This window comes from Condylura cristata, unplaced genomic scaffold (assembly GCF_000260355.1).
Source record: "Condylura cristata isolate star-nosed mole 26May11 unplaced genomic scaffold, ConCri1.0 scaffold00008, whole genome shotgun sequence".
Classification (NCBI taxonomy): Eukaryota; Metazoa; Chordata; class Mammalia; order Eulipotyphla; family Talpidae; genus Condylura; species Condylura cristata.
Window position 1 is genome coordinate 51,163,668 of NW_004567109.1, and position 12,322 is coordinate 51,175,989.

The 12,322-nt window shown below is 36.4% G+C and overlaps 1 protein-coding gene across 1 annotated transcript in view; it reads right to left on the reverse strand.

Moving 5' to 3' along the window:
• Positions 1-12,322, reverse strand: part of TTLL7 (tubulin tyrosine ligase-like family member 7) — a 108,954-nt gene that overhangs the window by 10,513 nt on the left and 86,119 nt on the right. The window contains exons 18-19 of the mRNA XM_004679152.2: positions 12,232-12,312; positions 291-451 (exon numbers count right to left, since the gene is read on the reverse strand). Coding sequence (XP_004679209.1) covers positions 291-451; positions 12,232-12,312 — 242 coding nt within the window. The remainder of the gene's footprint in view (positions 1-290; positions 452-12,231; positions 12,313-12,322) is intronic.

Genomic DNA, 12,322 nt, shown 5'->3' on the forward strand with positions numbered 1-12,322 from the left:
ACTATAATAGGCCCTCCCTGGTGACACTGCGGGTTAAAGCACAGCACAAAGAAACTTAAGCCGCTTCCGCATGAGTTCGATTCCCGCCTGCCCGGGAGGTGACCACATGGTGTGGCAGACCTCTCCTGACCCGCCCGCTGCTCCCCCTCTGCCTGTCCTGCTCCCCGCTCTGTCTCTGGTGAATCCTCTCACCCTCCGCATCTCTGTATAGACCTGTATCCCAGCTCTGTACGAATAAATAAATAAATCTTTAAAAAAAAGACTATAATAAAAGATGATTTGAAACTTACCCTGAATCACAGAAACAGTTCCACAGTCCTTGCCCATGATTCCAGAGTAAGTGATTAAAAATGCGGTTGAAAATCCGAGATAAATATATTTGCTCCACATCAGCTACCTTCCAGATACGTGGAAGAACTGTACGAACACTTGTTTTTACTATGTCCAAAATCTAGTGGAAAAACCAAAATATTTAAAAATCTAGGTGTGTGTCTACAATTCAAAGATAAATACATATAATTTAAACATAAAATGAGACACCCTGACTCACTCATTCCCTGAACAACACATTAAGAGTCCAGAAATGAATTCATGTACATATGAGACTTTGGTAAATGATACAGTTGGTAAGTGAGACTACTGAAGTTAAGTGTTTAAATTTGAATTTTAAATTAAATTTAAAGTTAATCAATACATAGAGATTTGAAAATAGTAACCTCAAAACATACATCTAATAAAATACTTAGTATCAGGAATATATAATGAATGTCTAACAAACTGTTACAATGAACATCAACACTTTAATAGAAAAAAATGGATAAAAATACATGAACAGAAGTTTCATAAGAGGAAATAAATATGCCCCCCAAACACAAAGAATAAAATTAATTAAGAAGAAGATATCATTTCATGTTCATTTAATTTACAAAATGAAAAATGACAACATCAAGTGCTGGAGAGTGAGAAAAGTACTTATAGGGTCTCCTATACATTGATGTTGGGAGTACAAATGGGTTCAGTCACTCTGGGCAAGAGCTTGGTATTATCTCCTAAAGTTGAAAATTTATGTACTTCTTGACTCTGTGACTTTATACCTAAAAAAATAAACTCTCATAAGCTAAAAATAAGACGTATGTATAGTGGCTGCAGATAGCTTCATCGTGCTGACACTTAACTCTTTGTGCCATGAGGGAGGCCCCCACCTCTGTCGAGTATTTTTCTAATTCACCATTATATTACTAGATGCTCTGTATTGTTACATTTCATTTATTTTAACTACTATATAATAGTATATTATAACTCTCCATTGGCAGGGAGTTAGGTTGTTAAAACTGTTTATAATTGTGAACAGCCAGAGAGCTAATGCACATGGCATATCAGACTTCACCTATGTCACCTAGGGCTCCCCTCAGCAGTTATTTCGGTGGATCTGCCTGTTCTACTGCCCACTCTGTCTTTGGTGAACCATCTCACCCCCACCCCCCTGCACCACTGGCCTACAATCAGCTCTTGTATGCATACATAAATTTAAATAAAATACTTGACAGAGGTTATATCAGTATGTAACCTTTTTTTTTTTTTTTTAAAGATTCATCCACCTGTGCACACAGAACTGGGGTGCAGGCCAGAGGCTCAGGGACGGCGAGAGGCTTCACCAGAGACAGAGCAGGGAACAGAACAGGCAGATCAACGAAGTACACCGCTGAGGGAAGCAGCGGGCGGGTCAGGAGAGGTCTGCCTCGCTCGCTATGTGGTCACCTCCGGGGCAGGCGGGAATCGAACTCATGCTGAAGCGGCTCTAGATTCTCAGTGTTGTGCTTCAACCCGCTGCACCACCAGGGAGGGCCGTAACCCTTTTAATTAGAAGTAAAAACAAGTCAATTTTTAAAATACATATAAGAAATCCACATAGATTTCATGAGAATATATAAGGAAAGAAGACAAGGAACTGGTGAACCCTGAATTCAAGAAAATGGCAAAGTGAGATATGGAGAACCAAAGGGATGAAGAGGAGTCATGTTTAGATAATTGATTCTTGCAAAGATCCTAGCTGTACATTAGGTGTTGGGGGGTCATAAATGGTATAATGATCTTTAAGGTGTTAATAAAAAATTAAGAAGTAATTGATTAATTAATAAAAACCGAATCATTTACAGACAAATAGAGAGTACTATAAAACATAATGACTATAGGGCCCTCCCTGGTGGCGCAGCGGGTTAAAGCACAGCACTGAGAAACTAAAGCCACTTCCGCATGAGTTCGATTCCAGCCTGCCCCGGAGGTGACCACATGGCAAGGCAGACCTCTCCTGACCCGCCCGCTGCTCGCCTCCGCAGTGTACTTCGTCAATCTGCTTGTTCTGCTCCCCACTCTGTCTCTGGTGAATCCTCTCACCCTCCACATCTCTGGCCTGTACCCCAGGTCTGTATAAATAAATAAATCTTTTTAAAAAAAAAAAAAAACATAATGACTATGATTGTACTAATTCTAGACAACAGAAATCCTAAACATTCTAAATAATTTGCATACCCCAAAAAGCTACTTTGTCTAATTCATATGTATTTAATATTTACAAAATACCAGTATTTCTAATGAAACTCTTTTCTACAAATATCAACAAATACAGGTTTTCTAACTTTTCTTCACTAAGGTAGATTTTTAGATTTCATTTTGTCAAAGATGAATATGAAAATGAAAGATGAAAAGAGATATTTTTAAGCATAAAGACTGAGAGGAAGATATGATTTCTCCAAATAGACACAAATGAATAAAAGACTGGAATCAGATTAAAAAATATTCCTTTTTAAAAAAGCCATAATTAAATAATTGATACTAGTCACATCTAGACAAGACAATTTTAGAATAAACACCTGTATAAAAATCAAGTTAGTAAGAAACTGTCAACATAAATTTTATTTGTGGGAAAATGAGTTAAGTAAGTGGCATCATTCCTTTTCTTCCTGAGCCAGCTTTTTTCACTGTGGATCCAGAACAGAAAAGCAAATCCTATAGCAGGTCATGGGGACGTAGATTCAAGGAGAAGACAATGAGAGAGAGAATGCAATCTGTAATAAAGTAGCATGTGAAAGAAAAAAAAAATTACCCTGGAAAAGCTCATTACTACACATGATGAATGCTTAATTATAAAGAAAGATTTTTTTAAAAATTTAATATGAATTATTCACAATAATACTGATATAATATGCATATCAGGCATTAACTCACGCCTTTTTTAATAAATTTCATTTAAGCTACTAGTTTAAACTCTTTTTGAATGTAAAAAGCTGTACTCATGGCTGATGTGATACAAGAATGAACACTGGCAGTAAATAACAAATTTAAATCATATCACAATGTTCTTTTCTACTTTGTGTATTAGTAATAATGAGCCAAAAATCATAATGTAGGAAGTATTAAAAAAAGAAGCCAAGATAATCCATAAATTGGTTTCAAGATTAAATAAAATTTTTATATAACAAATGGAATTTAAAAATGTTAATGACACTGGGAATTTTAACATTACCTTATTTTCCTATTCAATCATTAAATAATTATTCAACTTCCAAGTGATAAAGCATTTAAGATCATGACTTTATTATTTTCTTTTTTCAATGTACTGTGTGGTAAACTGCAGACCATGCCTAAGAACTACAGAGAAGAGTAACCAAACAGGTACCAGTAGTCTGCCCTATGTACTTAGACACTCGCTTAGTCATTCTCTCTATATTTTATTCTTAATGTAGAGGGAATTTAAAAGCATGATCTCTAATATCCAAGCCCACACATGACTAAAAGCAACAAATTCAGCAAGCAGCCAGTTAGAGGTGAGGAATGTTTTTGCTCCATTCCTAACGTTTCCTCCAACAGGGAAAACAGATAAATCTTCAGACTCTTGAGCCCCATCAAGCATCTCTACCTGAGGAGCAATTTACCAGAATGGTGAGAAGGCATGCTCTGGATAACCAAAAAAAAAAAAAAAACTTGCTACTTTTTCCCAGAGTATCCCACTGAGAAAATATATTTTTCTATGATACTATTTGCCTTCAATTTTAAAGGAGCTTTCCCAAGGAGGCTGGCACTAGTCCTGAGGAGAGACGGGATTAAGGAGACCTGTAATTTGGAGGGTAGCAGGGGACAAACCTAGTGGGCAAGAATCTAAATCCCTCATCTCTCCTCTGAGCTTTCCACATAAGTTCCTTCCTCACTGCCTGAAACTATCTGTTCACCTGGTAGACTTACACGTCTTATCTCAAAGATCTTCAGGAAGATTCTTCCTTACCTATTACTGAACTATTGCATGATCCTCTTTAAGGAACATTTGGCCCCTAATAATATCTATCTTACTTTATTTAATTTTCTGTCCAATGACTAGAGATTGTTACCTATATTAAGGGAGGGACCATATCCATCTTGGTGGTAAATTTATCATGTCACCAAGGCTCAAAAGCAGAACTAGCTCCTAGTAGTTGCTTACCTTAGTGACACTGTTTCTTGGAGAAAAAAAAAAAAAGAGCCTATGCAGAAAAGATAAACAGCATAACTAGTATTTACTGTTCTAAGCACTTTCACATGTAGTAAAATTTATTTAACCCTCAACACAAGTACAGGAAGTGGATATAGTTGGCTCATAGTCCTTTTCCAAAAATCTTCAGGCTATATTCCATAGTCATAAACCTTTACTATTTTGGCAGGAAACTATGTGTATATTCAAACAAACAGACAACGGTGGCAGGTCACCGTCACCAAGTAAGTGCAGGTAGGTTACGTTTCCTTGCCTAGGAAAAATTACTAATTATGGATTTTTTTTCAGTTTTGAAATCATTTTGAACCTCATTTTATGGATGAGAAAACTCTGCCATAGATAAGCACCCAAGATGACAGCTGGAAAATGTACGCCTGTATAGCTAGACCTACACTTTCAGTACCACCCAATGCCCAATTTGATGAGTCCAGCACTAACAGCAAAATCTTAAAAGAGAATCCAATTATCTCTTCTTAGATTCAGATTTGCATCTAGTCAAGTAATTCTTGGGAAGATTGATGGGGTCACGGTGCACAAACAGCCACACAGGTATCTCTTCCCTCGAGGCCACAGGGGAGAGACAGGTTTGCTACACAGGCTGTAAAGGCGGGAAGCCTGACTGCATCTTTAACAAACCACCAACTGAAGAATTTAAGAAGACAGAGGACAGGCTGGCAAGAAATCAGACTGGGAGGAGATATGAGCACTAGTTCCAGCTGTAATGCTATTTTGGATTTCTTGGAGCTTTGAGCTTAGAAGAAGGTGGGTGGAAGATGAATAATTTGTGAAACACACACACACACAAAATGGTCAGCAAGATGCCCTTTGTATTTGTGAACTCAAGTAGGCATCCCTGTAGAATATGGATGCCCACTTCCTGACATTGTGACTTTTTAAAAGCACCCTGATTCAGCATTAAGGTCTCCCAGGGAGAACATAAATGGAAGACTCAGTCAATGAAAACATTAATAAAATGAAAAGATTTGTCTTTTCCATATGAAATATAGCACATTTGAAGGCCTAAAGCACACAGACAAATTCATATTTTGTAAGAACATACAGATGTTGAGTGACAAACTGCTCCATATGGTTGAACAGTTGGCCCTAAATTAAAATAATGGCAAGAGGTGAGGGAGGCTTAGAAATAGCATTAAAATCACTACATGCTGTACTAATGATGCATGCAGCCGCCATGGCTATCAGGAAAAGGCATCTTTGCTGATGCAAAATGAACAGCTTTGTACAGCACTTATGTCACTCCAAATGAAAAAGAGATGGAAAATAGTCACATCAAAATGCATGTAAAAGCAACTGCTGTAGGTATTTTTAAAAAGTTGCTGCTTAGAGAAGAAATACTTGATAAACAAGGATCTCTTAAATCCTATAATAAATGCAAATAGAGTACATTCTTAATATCACTACTTGTCCCTCATTATCCCCAAACCTTAGTTTATGGTTGGATATCACATCAGAATAAACTTTTCAGCAAAGCTTCACAGCCCGACACTACCATATTTCTAGACTTCACATATATTATTTACAAATTGTATAAAGCAACTACATTCCTGGCACAAGGCTAAATTATCTAAGTGCAAGTTACCACACATAGCATTAAATAAGATTAACTGTTTCCATTTTCACCTGAGAATTCTGTTCAGTATCTAGTCCCCACATCCTTAAACTTTAAATCTTATACTCATTAAGGAAAATCTGAAATAAGGCAAATAATTTCCTTTTATTTCCAGGAATACTAAAAGGGAAACATGTGAAAAATTTTGTTTGTATGATATTTTAATCAGAGTTTTACAACATTCTAATGAGCAACCAGCAAATAACTTTGATTCTGAAACAGGGGGGAGGGGGAAATGAGATACGAATTTCAACAATGGTCTACAAATAAAAATAAGAGATTTAGGTGAGTGAGTTGTGTATGCCTAGAATAGTGCTTTGGATGTGGTAGTCCCTCACTCCTTATCTATTGAAGGCCTATTTGAATGAGCAAATAAAGAACACACAACTTCCTATTCTCCAATTGTGCCTAGCATAGTTGTTTTAAAATCTGGCAACCAAAAAATGTTTGCCAAGCTAAATCACATCACACCACACAGCCTTTGTGGCAGCGTGGAGACACGCTAAGAAATTAACCTGTTTCTAAGAGCACTGTTCACTAACAGCACACACCTCCTCCTGCACCGCCTTCCAGCCCCCCCATCCAAGATCCACTGCAATATTCAAGACAGGCTCAAACTCTCCCTTGACAGACCTAGGTCAAAGATTAAACAGCTGTTGGGACACCAGAGAGGGGCTATTTCCACACAGTGCAATCTCTCTGAAAGGCAATCTTTGTTCTAAGCTCCCCATCAGCCTAACATTTTCTGAGTTTCATTAAAGCCCAAAGTTCTTCCCTAAACTTCCTCCACTCTATTGACAGATCTCAGACCTGCCTGCAATATGAAGACTCTTCCTGTCCTCCCTTTAACTTTAGGATATGTGCTTTTATAAATCTCTTTCATTTCTAATTCTGCCATATGTCTACTTCCCAGAGGACTGAACTGACATCTAATGATTATTGATTATCATTATAGCTAAAAGAATAGATCTGATTAATGCATATTTAGTCATAAATTGGTCAAATCGCTGCCTTCTTAAAATAGATATATTTCTAGATTATAGCAACCTAGTATGAAGATTGTTAGTAGGAAAAGAAATAGTCTGTTTTATACCTTCTGAGGCTAGAGCCCTTATGTGATATCTCACTCCTCACAAGAAGCCTCCAATAACTACAAGTCTCAGAGAAGTTCTAAGAAGATATCCACTCCAAGCAAAGACCAGAGGCAATACAGAATCCAAATTTATGTGGTCGCCAAGTTCAGCACTTCTTTCTACTATTTTGACTCTTTCATTTAGTTAAAACATAAAACTTAAAAAAAAAATCTCAATGCACTTCTCAGTTTATATATACTAGTTCACTTTTTGTCAAGAAAATAATATTTCAGTCAGTCCTTCTCTGGACCCACTTTACCTTTGATTTCATCTGGAATAAACAAGGTAAAGAAGAGATAAAGAAAAAAAATGGATTCCTAGCTGGGGTGAATTTTAAATATTTCACTTAGTTAATTCTAATGCTATTGATTAAGTGAACAAACTTTTTTTAAGCCCCAATTAAAAAACCTTCGTTTATGTTAGAGCTCATTCTCTTCATGCAGGCTGACTGGTGTGCACTTACAATGTGCAGATTCATCAGGCTTTTTAATGTGAATATGGGTTAAAGAATCCATTGTTTGGTAGGGTTAAGTTTACAAAACTGGAAAGTTCTACCCCAAAATTTCTCCTCATTATTCAAATAATTACTTATGGAATTACCCACGTAGTAAAGTGCTGTATGTCATCATCAAAAAATTGCTGCTGGGCCCTCCCTGGTGGCACCAGCAGGTTAAAGCACAGCACTAAGAAGGTATAGCCACTTCAGCATGAGTTCGATGCCCAGCCCGGAGGTGACCCACATGGCACTGCAGACCTCTCCTAACCCACCCGCTGCTCTCTTCAGCAGTGCAGTTCATCCTTCTGCCTGTTCTGCTCCCCACTCTGGTGAATCCTCTCACAGCCCTTACACCTTTGGCCTGTATCCCAGTTCTATATGCATAAATAAATAAATCTTTAAAAAAAATCATGCCCCCTCTCATTGGTGCTACCATCCCCTTAACATAATAGTGTATAATAAACTGAAAGATGTGTTCACACATCTGAGAAATGGAGTAATGGCTTATACAAAGATGTCTCACTATAAATAGTGTTAGAGAAAACCAATACAGCAGTAGATAAACTGGCCTAAATACTTGCTTGTAAATTTATAAGCAAGCATTACTTTTTGAGGAAGCATTTCTTTTTACTCAAAAAACCAAATTGACCACAACAACTTTGAATCATGAAATAATTGTTTCTTCCAATTCACAAATACTACTATTATGCACACACATCATTTGATTGTTCCAGCAATGTTCATCAGAACTTTTTATACCACAGATCATATATAAACAGCATTGTCCTAATTTGATATTGCTGTTCAAATAAACAGTTTTTATTGCTAGTACATAAAGAAGGACACTGAAGGCAGCCAGCTTGCTGTTAACAGTTAATAAAGGAGTCCATTTCAAATCACTTCACAAATGTTGACAAAAAACATTCCACAGATGACTAAAAATGTGATGCTCTCCCTGGCTTTTAGAGAGGTGAGGAAAAAAAATATAAACCTCTCAAGGCAGATCATAAGTACAATTGAGTACAAAGTGTCACACAGATTCAGAATAAGAAAAAATACTGTCTGGTTGTAGGGAAGTTAGAGAGGCCTCACAGACATGCCTATTATCTCCCTGTCATTCTTCCATTTCAAGATTATTTTAACTTAAAAAATATATAGAAATACACAACAAAGGGAAAAGTGACACCAAATTTCATCAATTTCCTTATTGGTGCAGAAATAAATGTTCTTATTTGGTGACTAATTTTAAAGTTTTTTAAATGCTACATAAATATTTTTTAAAAAGTATACACATGAAGGTGGTTTGCAACTGGTGTACATATCATTGTATAACTTGTATGTTTAATTTGCTATCTTGATATCTTGATAGGATGGGATGTGAAAGGAAAACGTTTGTTGGCAGAGGAGTTCCTGGAGATTTCCAAAGCAATGAGTGAAGTCCTTAGTGGACATTCTGGCAAACCCTCTGATGGAATTTTTCAGCCAGAAGATAACTGAGAAAGTTCTTATCTACAATACAAAGAAGTATTTAGAAGGCTACACGTGGTCTGTCCACAATGTCAAATGCAGTAGTCACAGACATATTTGGATTTAAATTTAAATAAAAAGTTTGGTTCCTCAATCACAGTAACCGTATTTCTAGTGCTCTATAGGGCATCACAGATAGAAAACATTTCCATCATGGGTCATGGGTCAACTCACAGTAAATAGACCTGGTATTTTTATTTCATCTGGCTAAAAGATGAAAATTAGTTGCAAAGGCTTCGTGGGTGTCTAATGGCGAGTAAAATGAAGGAAGTCACCCAAATCTGCAAGGCTCCCTGTGTGCCAGAGTGAGCCACACACAACTGGTACTTGTCACTCTGAACCCAGAATGCATGTGTGTGTGTTGAAAGGAAGAGCTGATGGGCTCACGCTCTCCCCAAACCATGTATGTGGTAGCAACTAATTGTTTGGGTCCCTCACCTATGGTTGGTAAGGTTTGGCTAATTTGCTAATATATGTTTCATATGTCATGAGTCATAATTTTATGCTATCTCTCAGATTAAAATCTATGACTCCAGAATAATGCAACTAAATAGTAAGGACGTACTGTAATTTATCTTACAGTCTACTGATAAGCAGTATTGATCTTTCTTCAAATGTTTTGCTTTCACAAGTGCTACTGTAATGCATTTACATGTACACAAATCTTGTATACATCCATACTATTCTGTAAGATAGAATGCTGGAAGTGATTTTGCTGGGTCTGCTAATACTACAGTAAAGGCCCTTTTACCCATTACTATTTCCACCAATGGATATTATCGGTCCTAATAATTTTTGCCAATGTGATGGTTTTTACTTGCTTTACCTTCATCATTAGAGAAGCCAAGTATCTGCTTACAAGTTAATTGGCTATTTGAAGATCCATAATCATCTCTTCATAGAGTCTTAGTACAATTTGCAAGTTTATTTACTAATATTTATAGCATAGTTTGTCTTCTGCTGACAGATTTATAGGAGGTGCTGGTTTACGGTGTTACTGGTGTTACATGTGCTGGAAATGTCCCCCTTCCTCACATATCCTCTGCTCCGATCTCACTGCGTCTGCCTTTTAACTTGATGTAAGCCTATTTTACCTATTTTATAAATAATCAAATCTGTGAATCTTACCCTGTAAGACTCCCTGGTTTTAGGTCTTTTTTGTTTCCCCAACCTATAATTACAAACATAGTCATCTGTATGTTCTTTTACACTTGTAATATTTTCCTGTTCTGCATACAAAACTCTAATCTTTCTAGAATTTACTTTTGTATGTGGTGAGAGATAAGGCCCCAACTTAATTTCTCAAAATAGTCTATCATTTCTGCTTCATTTTAGGGGGGGAAGAGGAGGATTATCTTTACTCTATCCACCTGAAACATCATATTTATCATGTAAAAGTATCTTTAAAATATTGCATCTGTATCTAGACTACATATTTTGTTTTAATTAGCAGTTCATCTAGTCTCCTCTATCATCAAGGTTACAAAAAGTACATGAACTTGAGCTTCAGAATTCTCATTCCAATAAAAGGTCCTTAAATCAAGACTACCATCAGCGACATGGTGAACACGTATTCACAGCTTACAGTATATTTTGCAATCTACTTCTATTACCAATTTTGCTATATACCCCCCTCAACAACAGGTGAGTATTTTGCCCATGGAAGACCACCAAATAGTTACTTGTTGAATGACTTACTGTGTAATAGTTCCATTTACTCAGATGAAAGTATGTAATTTAAAAGTCATTTGATCAGTATCAAATTTTAACTTATTAGCAGTTAAGTACTAGAAAGAGAAAATGATAGCTTGCACTACTGAAGGAAAACAACAATTTTACTAATACTATTAAAATAGTATATCTACCAAAAAATAATGTATGTTGTCTTGCACTTGATGGACATCTCAGGCTTCTGGTCACATTCTCCTCCCACTAAGACAGATATTAATACAGAAATGCCCAAAGCCCCCCAACACCTCAGAAAAACCTTCATATTTTCCCAGCACAATGCCATAGACTCGGCCTTTCCTCCTCCCTGTCCCTTCCCAGGTTGTGACTCTGGGATTTTCTATCACCTCTCTTTCCTGTTTTATTCCTCTCTTCTACTGGGTTGTCAGAAAAGTCATGACAAATTTTGTACTGCCTTCTTAATCAAGCAACCATTACGTCTTACTTCAATTCCTTTAAAAACCTTCTGGCTAGTGTCTACTTCTATTCTGTCACATCCCCTGCCTACCAGTTCTGTTCTGAACATACAGCTCTCATAATTCTTATAAATTATAAACCAGTCGATGCAGGAGGAAGCAAATAAATAAATAAATAAAACAATCCATCTAACACTCATGCTCAAAATTTTCCAGGGGCTCCCCATGTTAGAGTAAAACCCAATCTTCCCTTGTCCTATAAAGTTGTGTCCAAGCATGGCCAATCTATCCAAACTTATCTCTCGCCACCATGTCATACACTGTTGACCAGAACAAAGTAATTGGTCTATAATTAAGGAAATAAAGTGGTGCCTCAGAAGCATAGAAAAAGCCTGTCTTAGTCTTTGTATCCACACTCCTCATGGTCTGAAACATTGCAGATACCTGCACACTATCATTATTATTTCATTTAGGTTTCTGCACAAATGTGATTTTCTGTTTTTTGCATCTTCATTTACTGTTTTATAATGTAGATAAATTTTAAGATATTTCATGTTATATAAAATTTAATAATTTGAATATAAATGAATTATTACAGTTGTTATAAACACTGCATATAATTTAATATATTAGTAGACATAATAAATATCTGCTGAAGAAATAAGTAAACAAATGAAGTTTATTGAACAAGTACACATAGTTGGACTATGAATTTGGCTTAATTCTGGTAGCTTAATGTGTAATCTAAAAGGACAAACCTGTTAGTAGACATTACTCACTTTTCGTTGTTTTACAGAGTCCAATTTTATAAGCCAATATGAAGCCACTTTTGCTTTATGAAATTTCCAGTTGTCAATCATCTGTTTTGGG